The sequence below is a fragment of the Sceloporus occidentalis genome, unplaced genomic scaffold, assembly GCF_023333645.1.
Source record: "Sceloporus occidentalis isolate IW3139 unplaced genomic scaffold, rSceOcc1.0.p SCAF_5, whole genome shotgun sequence".
Classification (NCBI taxonomy): domain Eukaryota; kingdom Metazoa; phylum Chordata; class Lepidosauria; order Squamata; family Phrynosomatidae; genus Sceloporus; species Sceloporus occidentalis.
Window position 1 is genome coordinate 162,542,367 of NW_028316985.1, and position 12,453 is coordinate 162,554,819.

Consider the following 12,453-nt stretch of genomic DNA (forward strand, 5'->3'; position numbering starts at 1 on the left):
AAGATTTTCCTCCTCTTTCTTTCTTTCTTTCTTTCTTTTGCTTCAATTAAAAAGTAAACAAAACTCAGGAGGGGGATAGAAGGAGGAGAGAGAGGACACAGATCTCCCCTTTCCCTTTAATTAAACCTACAGTTTATTTTGCTGGGGATGGTCCGATTTTAAAGCCCCTCTGGATTGCAAAAGAAAGGGAAGGCTTTGAATTTGCAACCAGGCGGAAGTGCATCCCACATGCCTCTACTTTTCCAGTAACGCCTTCTTATTAAAGATCTAGAGTGGAGCATACACACAGACACACACACAGAGAGACACACTCATGAATGCTCCACTCTGGAATCAATCAATCAATCAATCTATCTATCTATCTATCTATCTATCTATCTATCTATCATCTATCTCCCCTCCCCCTTCATATAGACACACACACAGGCATGCTCCACTCTGGAAAATAAACAAATAAATTTATTTATTTATTTATTTATTTATTTATTTTTCAGAGTGGAGCATGCTTGTGTGTGTGTGTGCCTCTGGAATATATATATATATCCCCTCCTCTAAACACACACACGTGCATTCTTCACTCTGGAATACATAGATAGATAGATAGATAGATAGATAGATAGATAGATAGATAGATAGAGAGATATCCCTTCCCCTCCTATATAATTTAAGTGAAGTGGTGATGGGAGAGGAGTGGTGGAGCCTATTTCCCAGCCGAGGGGCATGTAAGCTGAAAAGGGAGAGGAGGAGGAGGAGGAGGGAGGGGTGGAAAAAAACAGATTTAGGGCAAATTTCAGAAAACAGGCACAAATCCTTCCCTAATTGTTTTATTAGAGGGATCAGATTACTCCTAAACCTCCGTGTGAACAGGGCTCCCCAGAGAAAGCTTGCTTTCCCCTCTCTCCTCCATCCTCCGCCTGGTTCCTCCTCCGGGGTCCAGAGGGATGGTAAACAGCCCCCAAATTGACACAAATCTCGTTGGAGCTGGAAAGGATTTCTCCATCTCTGCCTCGATAGAGTGGGGGTTTCTTTTCTTTTTTTCTCTTTGCAATTTCTGCAATGGCAACCCCAATCGATTAGACACGTGCTAATTGGAGACCCAAACGCCAATCGTTCTGACAGCTGATAAGAGTTTTGGGGGAAGATGCCTTTCTAAAATCTTGGCTCTTGTTTGAAAGGTTCCTCATCGGAAGATCTTTCATTTCTTACCACCCTCACACTCTTTTCCCTTGCATTTTTCCTCCTAAACTGCCACGGGTTAAAAGTGGACCCATTTCAAGGGTTCATCTGTAAACGACGAAACACTAAAAACAAAAACAAATCAAGAAAATCCTTGGTTTATAGAAGGATTTTGCTTGGGGTTTTTTCCAAAAGGGAAGATCTCTCTGCAGGAATGCCTCCGATGGATCCTCCTTTTACGCATCAATTCCTCTCTTCTTCCTTCCTTCCCTCCTTCCCTGTTTTAAATGGTCTTCCATTAAGTAGTTTAAACTCCCCTAATCTCGAAAGCAGAAGGGAGGGCAGCCCCAACAATTAACCTGAAGGGGAAAATCGGATTCGGATTAGGCGGAACAAGGCTCAAACCTGAACCCACCGGCCCTTGGAAACTACTAAAAAGTAACTTGCTTGACACAGAAGAGCCAGGCACGTTGCTTCCCTGACTTCTGGTGTAACGTTACTTCGGTGGAAGGAGGTCCCGTTCAGTTCAATGGAACTCGTTTCTGTTTGCACTGCAGCCCTGGGTTGGTTCCACTCTGGCTCAGAAATTGTTGTTGTTGTTGTTGTTGTGAGGACTTTTAAAGTCAAAGCACCTTTCCTTCTTGCTGACAACGGAGTGCTCGGTTTCTTTCATCGCCTTTTTTTAGGATGGGGTTCCTTGCTTAGATGTATTGGGTTTTAACAGATTACAGATCACCTATTACCAGTCGCAGACTGGCAAAAGGCAAAATGATGCCAAGAAGATAGATCCATATCTTCCTTCTTTCGGTTCCACTTGTAAAATGGTCTTATTGCAAGAAGCAGTGGGTCCCAGAAGGCGTTCAATAACGTCCTCCTTTTAGAAAACAAGATTAGGAAAGCCGACCTCGTGGGTCTGTGGGGATGCTGTTCCTATGCCTCAGTTTCTTCATCTCTGGTGCCACTGATCCGTGTCTGCGGTTTAGATAAGCCCGAACCTTGTAAACAGTCTCATCCCAAAAGCATTTTGCTGGGAAGCCCCATCCAACTGGATGCAGTGACCCCCCTGGTTTGATTCCTCACCCTTTCCCTTTAGACAACTTAAAAACAAAAATAAAGTAAAACAAAACATGGGTACCTTCTTCTATTCCTCATTTGGGCACACTCCGGATATTGCACACAAGGAAGAAAGGAAAGCATTGGCCTTATGGGAGAATTAAATGTGGATCTGTAAGGATTTTTCTTTTAAAGAGTCTCATCCTATCCTACACACATTTCTCGGGGGAACCACACCATTTAGTTCAATGGGACTTCCTCTCCAATTGGATGAAGCACTTAGGTCTCATATATATATATATATATATATATATATATACACACACACACACACACACACACACACACACACACACACACACACACATATATATACTCCATCCTATATATATAGGATATAAAACACACACATATATAATATATATACACGATATATACTCTCTATATATCCCCCCTCTCTCTCTGTTTGTGTAGATAGATAGATATAGATAGATAGATAGATAGATAGATACTCTATATGCTATTCAGAGAAGGATGCTTATTCTTATATAGGATGGAGACTGAAAAACTCCATCCTATATATAGGAAGTACTCCATCCTATCTCTCTATCTATCTATCATCTATCTATCTATCTATCTATCTATCTATCTATCTATCCTATATATGTATATATGCTCTATATCCTATATATATATATATATATATATATATATATATATATATATATCCTATATAAGAATAACGTCCTCCTTTTAGAAAACAAGATTAGGAAAGCCGACCTCGTGGGTCTGTGGGGATATATATAGGATCCTATATCCTATATATATATATCCTATATAAGAATAAGCATCTTTCTCTGCATTGCCCCTCCAAATCAGATTCTAGTGGTCCCTTACTATACCTGTCTGCTAACCCTACAGTCTCTATATTACTTGTTTATTTTGCATCTCTTTCTATCTCTTTATGCCTTCCCATTTTTAAACGCCATCTGTGTGTGTGTGTGTGTGTGTGTGTGTGTGTGCATCTCTAGCTTTCCAAAACTGTAAACATAAACAAACCAGAACACCCCCACGAGCCTCCCCCCCCACACACACACAGCTTTTCCAGCCACAAAACAATTTGATCTGCATGAACTCCCCCTCCTTTTCCCAAAAAGGGGAAGGCTTAACAAAGCAGCCCTAGAAAAACATCCTTGTTCCAGATTTGTCTGAAGATGTTCAGATAACTCCTTCTTCTTCTTCATGGCCCTCTCTGGAGAGAGAGGCTTCTTCCTTTGGGGAGGGGAGGGCGAATTAGCAGCCTCCGCCCCATTGGAAAGAGCAATTCCCTTCCCACCCTCGTCGCTCGGAAAGAAAGAAAGAAAGAAAGAAAGAAAGAAAGAAAGAAAGAACTACACGAAACCTCTCAACCCTCGTCTAAAAGATAAGGATAGGGATAAAAATATAAACGACGCCAGGGGGTTTGGAAAAAGGGGGGCACTCAGCGTGTAAACCCCATAGTGAGGCTTTTTTGTTTTTAGCATAAGGAAAGGTGAGAATGAGCCATGATGATGATGATGATGATGATGATGATGATGATGATGATGATGATGATGATGATGATGATGATGGTGATGGAGGAGGAAGAGGAGGAGCCCATTCTGACCAATTTGCCCACTTTCCCCTCTGCATCCTGACCTTCAGAAGGCACTTTCCCCCCTTATGTAGAATTTATTAGTAGCTGAGACTGATTTTTCTCTCCAAAACATGTCTCCTGTTTCAGTTGTTGTTTTTGTTTGTTTGTTTGTTGTCTTTCTTATGCTTGTTTGGGACTTTTTTTTGTGTGTGTCTTGGTTTAATCTGGAGAAAGATATCTGTGTGTTTGCATTGGTATGGGTCTTTGATTCGTAAAAGGCTTGAATTTAAGTTTTAATGTATAATAATAATAATAATAATAATAATAATAATAATAAACATTATAGGGACCAGAGTAGTGTAATGGTTTAGGCATTGGACTGGACACTGGGAGACCAGAGTTCGAATTCTGGCTGGCAAGTCACACTCTCTCAGCCTGAGAGGAGGGCCATGGCAACCTCCCTCTGAAGAAAACTACAAGTCACACTCTCTCAGCCTCAGAGGGTGGCCTTGGCAACCTCCTCTTCTGAAGAAACTTGCCAAGAAAACCCCAGGATAGGTGCCCCCTTAAGAGTTAGAAACTACTTAAAGGCACACAACAACAACAACAACAACAAACAAACAATAAACAAAATGTTTCAAAAAGAGAATTTGGTTACTGAGACTGATTCTCCCCCAACACAAACTTGCTTCCTGTTTTTGTTTTGTTTTGTTTGTCTTGTTTGTTGTCTTTTTGTTGTTTGTTTGTTTTTGGTCTTGGTTTTATCTGAAGGAGGATATCTCTGTATTTACATCGCTATTTGACATATTTGACTCATGTTTAAGTTTTAATGTATAATAACAACAAATATAACCAGGGTGACCTGATGTCCTTAACCACAAAGGAGGACAAGGCACCGCAAAATGTAGGACTTTCGAGGGAAAAAAATAGAGGACACGATCCAAAGAAAAGCTCGAAATACTCCTATAAATCTAAAATCCACTCTTCCTAGCCATGCTCAGAATGGAGGGCGCTTTGAAATGCCTCCTGGACAGGAGGTTGAAATGGAGGACATGTCCTGGAAAAGGAGGACGTCTGGTCACAATGAACATGATAGATATATTTTAAAAACCCACAAAATTTGGCAGCTGAGATTGATCCCCCCCCCAAAAAAACCTTGTTCCTTGGCAAGGCTACTATTGCAAAAAAGAAACAAACAACAATTATAAAAAATATAATAACTTGGTAGTTTAGATTCATCTTGGCATGGCTCCCATTGCAAACCGAACCAACACAAACATTTCGGGTGTGTGTGTGTGTGTGTGTGTGTGTGTGTGAATAATTAAATGGTAGCTGAGACTGATCTCCTCCCCACAACAAAAACTTATTGCTTGGCATGGCTCCCCTTGCAAAACTGAACCAACCAACAAAACCCTTTGCTTGAATGCGTTAAATAACAACTTTATAGCAGAGATTGACCCCCACACACACACATACACAATAAAAACGTATTTCTTGGCATGGCACCCATTGCAAAAACAACACCAACCAACACAAACCTTGTGTGTGTGTTTAAATAATAAAATGGTAGCTGAGATTGATCCCCCCCAAAACACACACAACCAAAACTTATTTCTTGGCATGGCTCCCATTGCAACACAAAACCAACCATCTAAAGCCTTGTGTGTGTATGTCTGTGTGTGTGTGCTTAAATAATAAAAATGGTAGCTGAGATTGATTCCTTCCAAACACACACACACAACCAAAACTTGTTTCCTGGCATGACTCCTAATGCAAAAAACAAACCAAAACACAGCACAAAACCCCATCCTTGGGTGTGTTGAATAACACTTTCATAGAGGGAGAGAGGTCCCTTGCATCTCGTGCTCTCTCCCTGGGTTTCGGTTGTTGTGGGTTTTGTGTGGGTTTTCTTCTTCCCTTTCTCCCCCTACATCTATCCCTCCATCCCTTGTCCCCCCTTCTTTCTCTGGATGGCTCCATTTCCTTTCTCTCTCCTTCCCTCTCTCTCTCTCTCTCTCTCAAGAGTGTCTCTCAATGCGCTGTCAATCAAAGCGTCGGCTTGCCTTTCATCTTCTCCCTCCCTTTCAACAGAGAGAGAGAGAGAGGAGGGGGAAAGGGGGGAAGGAGAAAAAGGAGGAGGAGGAGGAGGAAAGAGTGGGTGGAGGGAATGTTAAAGTTACATTACAGAAGGGAGCCAGAGGAGGAGAGCAAAGAGAAAGGAAGGCAACCCAACGCAAGCCTCGCATCCCAGGCTCCAGGCTTCCCTCTCCAGCTGCAGAAGCTGCTCCTATATTTCCAAAAGAGAGGAGTTGTGTGTTTGTGTGGGGTGAGAAAAATCTCTCCCCCCCCTCCTCCCTCACAACTGTGTGGAAAAACCCGGAGCTGAGGGGCCGAAAGAAAGAAAAGAAAGAAGACCCGCGTGTTTTTCATTCTTTCAGACTGAACCAACCTCCTCCTCGTCGCCTTTGATCCTGGAGTTTTGTGTGTGTTTGTGTTGCGTTTCCTTTTTCTTTTTGGGCTGTTTTTCAAATGGTCTCTTTCTGAGGGAGTTAACTTTTTGGGTTCTTGCTTTTTTCTTCTTGAAAGGGAAGCGCTGAAGAAGAGTCCCTTTTCCTGCCAGGGAAGGAACTTTGGGGCTCTTTTGAAAATTATTATTATTGTTTACAACAACAACAAGAACAACAACAACAACAAGAAGAAGCCCCTCTAGAGATTGTTTTTTTTTGGGGGGTGAGACCCTTAAACCCTCCATTTTTTCCCCTCTCAGGAGCCAAGAAGCAAGAGCAGTCCCCTGGCTGAGGGACCAAGGCAGAGTCCTGGTGTGTGAGTGTGAAAGTGTGTGTTTGTGTGTATGTGTGTGCAAGCACCACTTCTCTTTCTCTTTTATCTCCTCTCCTTTCCCCAAACTCCATGGCCCTGATCTCTCTCTCTCTCTCTCTCTTTTTCTGTGGTGTTTTCTTCCCCTTTTCTGAAGCACCTCAAGTCTTGTCCCTTGTGCATTTTCTTTTGGTGTTGTGTGTTGTGTGCCTTTCCAGTCCTTTCCTATGGCGACCTTAAGGCGTCGTGGTTTCAGCCTTAGGGCTGGGGAGACTTGGGTTCGAGTCCTGCCTTGGCCCTAGAAACCCACTTTGGGCGAGTCACATTCTCTCAGCCTCGGGGCAAAACATCGAGACAAGAAAACAGACAAGAAAACCCGGCGATAAAGTCGCCTTGTTTATTTGTTGTTGTTATTTGTTCCAATTTTAGGCCACCCTTCACCCCCAGAAAGGGACCCGAGGCGACTCACAAAAGGAAAAAGCACTTTTTAAAGCTTTAGGACAAATAGATATAGATATAAATTATCCGGTTAACCCAGCCTTAGATTATGTATGATGGCTTTTCTTTATGTGTTTGTATTGTAACCCGCCTAGATCCTTTTGGAGAGGAGGGATGTAAATAAATCGTATTATTATTATTATTATTATTATTATTATTATTAATTATCAGAGTCCCCATGAGTCATAAATGGCTTGAAGGCAAAATAAAATAAAATAAAATAGGTAACATGAAGGCGAAGCTATGAAAGGGTTTTCTTGGCAAGATTGGTTCAAATGTGCCATCCTCTGAGGCTGAGAGAATGTGACTCGCCCAAGGTGGGTTTATATATATATATATATATATATATATATATATATATATATATGAGGGGGTTTTCTACTCCTCGAGGAGAAAGCAGGCACGTCTTTATTGCTCAAGAAAGCGAAGCAAAGGAGATAGAAGAAGCAGAAGAAGAAGCCGAAGGGGAAGAAGAAGAGGCGCAAACTTGCCCAGACTTCCCTCTCCTCTCGGGCTGCAGACTCAGCTGGCTTCCTCTCGCCTCCCTTCCTTGGAAGACTGTAAAAGCTGCATCCACACTGCAGCCATCATCCGGTTTGACACTGCTTTAAGTGCCAGGGCTCCGTGCTAAGGGAACTGCAGCTTGTTGTGGCACCAGAGCAAAGCCCTGGCACTTAAACCGGTGTCAAACCGGATGATGGCTGCAGTGTGGATGGAGTCAAAATAAGACAGGTGTTTGGCTATGGATGGCCTGGGGAGGGGTGTGAAGGCCCCCACATTAGGCTAAGGGGCTTGTGGATGTGTGTGTGTCTGTGTGGCAAGTGTGTGTCTGCCTCTGTGTTTGTGTGTATGGCTGTGTGGTAAGTGTGCATGTGTGTCTCTATGTGGTAGGTGTCTGTGGTTAGTGTGTCAATGTGTGCATGGTATGGGATATATGTGGTATCTGTGTCTATGTGGTAGGTGTGTATGTTTGTGTGTAATAGGTATTAATGTTTGTCTGTGTGGTACATGTGTATGTGTGCTGTATATATGTTTGTGTGGTTAGTGTGTGTGTGTGTGTGGTATGTGGTATGTCTGTGGTAGGTGCCTGTGTGTAGTAGGTGTAAATGTTTGTCTGTGTGTGGTAGGTGTGTATGTGTGTTTGGGTCTGTGTGTGGCAGGTGTGCCTGTCTTTGTGTGGTTAGTGTGTATACGTCTCTGTGTGTGGATGTGTGTGGATGTGGTAGGTGTGTCTGTGTGTAGTAGGTGTGTATGTTTGTCTGTGTGATATGTGTGTTTGCGTGTCTCTGCGTGATAGGTGTGTATGTTTGTGTCTGTGTGTGGCAGATGCGCCTGTCTATGTGTGGTTAGTGTACGTATGTGTGTGTTGTGTGGTAGGTGTGTCTGTGTGTGGTAGGTGTGCATGTGTGTTTGTGTCTGTATGTGGCAGGTGTGCTTGTCTGTGTGTGGTTAGTGTGGTAGATGTGTGTGTGTGTGTGTGTGTGTGTGAGGGGAGTTCCCCTGCGAGAGAGACTGGAGAGCGACCAGCAGGGCTCCTCACCATCCCAAAGGCTTCTAACTTCCCTCCTCCTCCTTCTTCTTCCCTTTCCCTTTCCTCCTCTCCCTCCTTCCCTCCTTCTCCTTGCTCCGGAGCAGACTGGGGGAGGCCAGCCAGGGGGATGCCTCAGCTCTCGGGGGCCGGAGGCGGCGGAGGCGGCGGCGGAGGCGGCGGAGACCCGGAGCTGTGCGCCACCGACGAGATGATCCCCTTCAAGGACGAGGGCGACCCCCAGAAGGAGAAGATCTTCGCCGAGATCAGCCACCCGGAGGAAGAGGGCGACCTGGCCGACATCAAGTCCTCGCTGGTCCACGAGTCCGAGACCATCCCCAGCAGCAACGGCCACGAGGTGGGACCCAGGGAGGGATTCCCCAAATGTGGCCCCACTTTGAGCCTGGCTAAGAAGCTTGATAGGAGTTACTTCCAGCTTTTCTTTGGGGCACTTTCTCCGTTGTTCTCGCACGTCCTACATTTGGAGGTGCCTTGTCCTCCTTGGCAGCTGTGACATCTGGTCATTTGGGGGAGGAGGAAGAGGAGGGAAACTTAGCCACTGGCTTTAGCTCTTTGCAAACCAAAAAGGGTGGAGATGGCGCAACAGCTGATGGAGGAGGTGGCAGAAAACTAGTCTGTAACTAGTGGTTTTCAAAGGCTCGTTACCAACGGGAGCACCGAGAGTAGTTACGTTACGGGACTACCTGAGAACTCTGTGTATTGGAGGAGGAGGAGGGGAAGGGAGTTGGAAAGTGGTTGTCCCTTTGCTGCGCCCTTCCTTTCTGGAGTGGCGGCCGAGGGTTGAAAAGCAGCCACTGTATCGCTTCCCCGGGCCTTTCATCTCCTGCTACTTTCACTCCACTTGAACCTCCCCCTCCGAACCCTTTTCATTTTGTCTGGTGGAAGGAAAGGAGGAGGAGGAGGAGGAGGAGGAGGCAAGCCTGGCCCTTGCAGCAACCCTCCCCCTTATTATTATTATACCCCTTCTGGTTAAAGTTTTGGCAACGCTGCTTCTCCCCTTCCCCCTTCTTCTGTGGGAGGAGGAAGCAAGCCACCCCCTCCCTTAGAATCAGACTGTTCAAGTTTTTGCAAAACTGGTTTTCCACTTGAAATGCCCCTTCCCCCCTTTTTTGTAGTGGAAGGAAAGGGGACGTTTGTAGTCAGCATGGTACTGCACCTCTCCTCCCCTTAAACCCAGTTTTTGCAAAGCTGATTTCTCCTTTGCTGGGTTCCCTCTTGTGTTTGTCGAGGCCGGAAACGCAAGCCTTCCAAACACCCGACCTGAGATTAAAACTGGAGTGTGGTGCCTGACTTATTCTTGTGCATATTATCGCGGTTACACTCTGTGCTTTGCCTAGCTGTGAATGTGGGCAAGGAGTAAAGTATGTGGAAGGATACACCTGGGTGGGCTCAAGAGGGAGCAATGAATTGGATGAAGGGCTGTGCAACTCAAAATGCTAGGAAGTTTGATAGGCATCCTTCAGGGGGGAGGGAGGATCAATGGTTACAGTTTAAACTCTTCTACAAGAAAGTTAAACCATAGGCTCAGGGGCAGAGTTTGGCAGTACTTTACTGAGAAAGGCACAGTAGCCTTAAGTTGGCAGACCTCCGATATAGATAGATAGATAGATTATATATATATATATATATATATATATAAAATTGTTGCCAAAGGAAACAGGATGAGCCAGACTCACACATTAACTAAGCCTGAGCCTCAGTGAAGCTGAGCATGTTCCAGAAAAAAAGTGTTGCATGAAAGATGTTTAGAAAACTTGAGCACACTTCTTCCTGCTTCAGTGGCTTGACTATTGGAGGGTAGCTGCTTCCAGGTTAGGAGGAACCCTTTCTTCTCTTGTTGCTGGCAGTTTTTGATATGAGCAATGTATTAGGAAAGTGGATGGGGACTGTAACAAAAAATACTGAGCAGAATGGGCTTGAGCATTGTTATGTGCCCTCAAGTCCTTTTGGACATATGGAGACCCTAAGGTGAACTTATTGCAGGGTTGTCTTGGCAAGTTCCTCAGAACAGGTTTGCCATTGCCATCCCCTGAGGCTGAGAGAGTGTGTCTTACCCAAGGTCACCCAGTGGGTTTCCATGGCTGAGCTGGATTTGAACCCTGGTTTCCAGAGTCATAGTCTAACACTCAAACCACTAAAGTTCAAGCATACCTGCTTGAAATAAATTCTCCTCAAAATCAATGCCATTTGCAATCCTGGCTGCAGTCATGAGAGTAAACTGGTTGATTTGGAAGTTGTGGCCTGTTAACTTTATTGCTAGTAAATAATACATGTCAGAGCAATCTGGTATTTCCAGTAAGCAAGCTTGTTAGCTATTAGTCCTTGTAGCTTGGTTAACTGTTAGGTCTGCTGCACCAACCCTATGCAATGCATAATTACATATTTTTCTTTTTTGGTTTGAGGATGGAATATATTGTGAGTTCCTCCTTCCTTAGATTTCTGTCCTGGAAGCAAGCCCTGTTTAATGAAGTGAGACTTGTTTCTAGGTAGAAATGCATAGGATTGAATTGTAAATCAGTTTTCATGGCATAGGCAGGTTTGTATGAATCAAAGGATCATATAATGCCATTAGGTCTAGAGTAGCCATGAAATTTCTTGGGTTAAAATCGGCAAGGTGAAAGCATTAGTCATAAACTCTTTAAAGGATTTGCATAAACTGTTGGGCAATTTATCAACATTAAAACAAACTAGAGAGGTGTTTTGGTTTTTTACTTTTGGTAGTTCAGAGAGTCTCAGTGCCATTTTTTTTAAATTAAACTAATAATGTGGTTGTGCCGTATAAAAACTGTGGAAGCCATTATGTCACTGAAAATGGAGAACTAGTAAAGCTGTGCAAAGTGAAAGAACATCTAAAATGTTTGCCTCCTGTTTTGGCTCATCATCTCATTGCATATAAATTAGGAAGTGGTTCTGCAGCAGCTGGACACTATTGGTTTTCAACAAGGACTAAAAAAGGTGAAGTGGAAAGAATTGTGGTTAATGACATTTGGTGCTTTCTTTCTGGCTAGGTGACCAGGCAAGTTCAGCCTCAGGAAACCTACCATGAGAAAGGAAGAGAACATCCTGAGGAAGGTGAGAGAATATGAATTGGGTTTTTTTAAAAAAATAAACTTTACACAGGCTTCAGATTTGGCTACTTTGTCTTGTTGAGATGGATAAATGTGTGTGTATAAGTGAATGAATTGAATTCTTTAGTATCTGTATAATGCGAGCAGGTTCATGTGGCAACCTGCCACCAACTGATGGAATATGTGTATATTAGTGGTTGTGTGTATGTGTATGTGTATCTTATTTGAAAGTTCTTGTCAAAAGGTTTGCTTGTTCCTTTGTGCCCCTATGCCATATCCATGTTTCCACAGATTATTCCAGTTACCCAAACAATTTAGTATGTAGCATGAGGAGGATCCATTCTTACATCTACTTTATAAGAAAGCAATGTCCATTTTCTCCTACCAGGAGGCAATTGTATTTGCTACCTACCCCTCTGCTTCTGCTTTTTTTTAAAGTTCAGGAGAGGTTACTTGGGTGATCACTAAAGCGTGAAGTAGGAATCCGCATAATTCAAACAGCACAGTGGTCATCTGAAGTGCTAATTAACTAAATATTTTGGATGGCCTTCAAATTGCATGACTTCATGAGGGTCTCCCCCCCCCCCCCCATGAAACTGGTTAGGTGAACATGATTCTTACAGCAGAATCTATTGATTTCAGATCAGTGAACACAGAAACATCTCTTGTTGTTGGGG

At 43.7% G+C, this 12,453-nt stretch overlaps 1 protein-coding gene across 4 annotated transcripts in view; it reads left to right on the forward strand.

The window, feature by feature from the left end:
• The first annotated feature begins 6,532 nt into the window (after positions 1-6,532).
• LEF1 (lymphoid enhancer binding factor 1) overlaps positions 6,533-12,453 on the forward strand; it is a 121,138-nt gene continuing 115,217 nt past the window's right edge. For 3 of the 4 annotated variants that reach the window (XM_089525990.1, XM_089525993.1, XM_089525991.1), the window contains exons 1-3: positions 6,533-6,663; positions 8,795-9,045; positions 11,717-11,780. In XM_089525990.1, coding sequence (XP_089382116.1) covers positions 8,818-9,045; positions 11,717-11,780 — 292 coding nt within the window. In that variant the 5' untranslated portion in view covers positions 6,533-6,663; positions 8,795-8,817. The remainder of the gene's footprint in view (positions 6,664-8,794; positions 9,046-11,716; positions 11,781-12,453) is intronic. The other variant, XM_089525992.1, reaches the window with a different exon arrangement.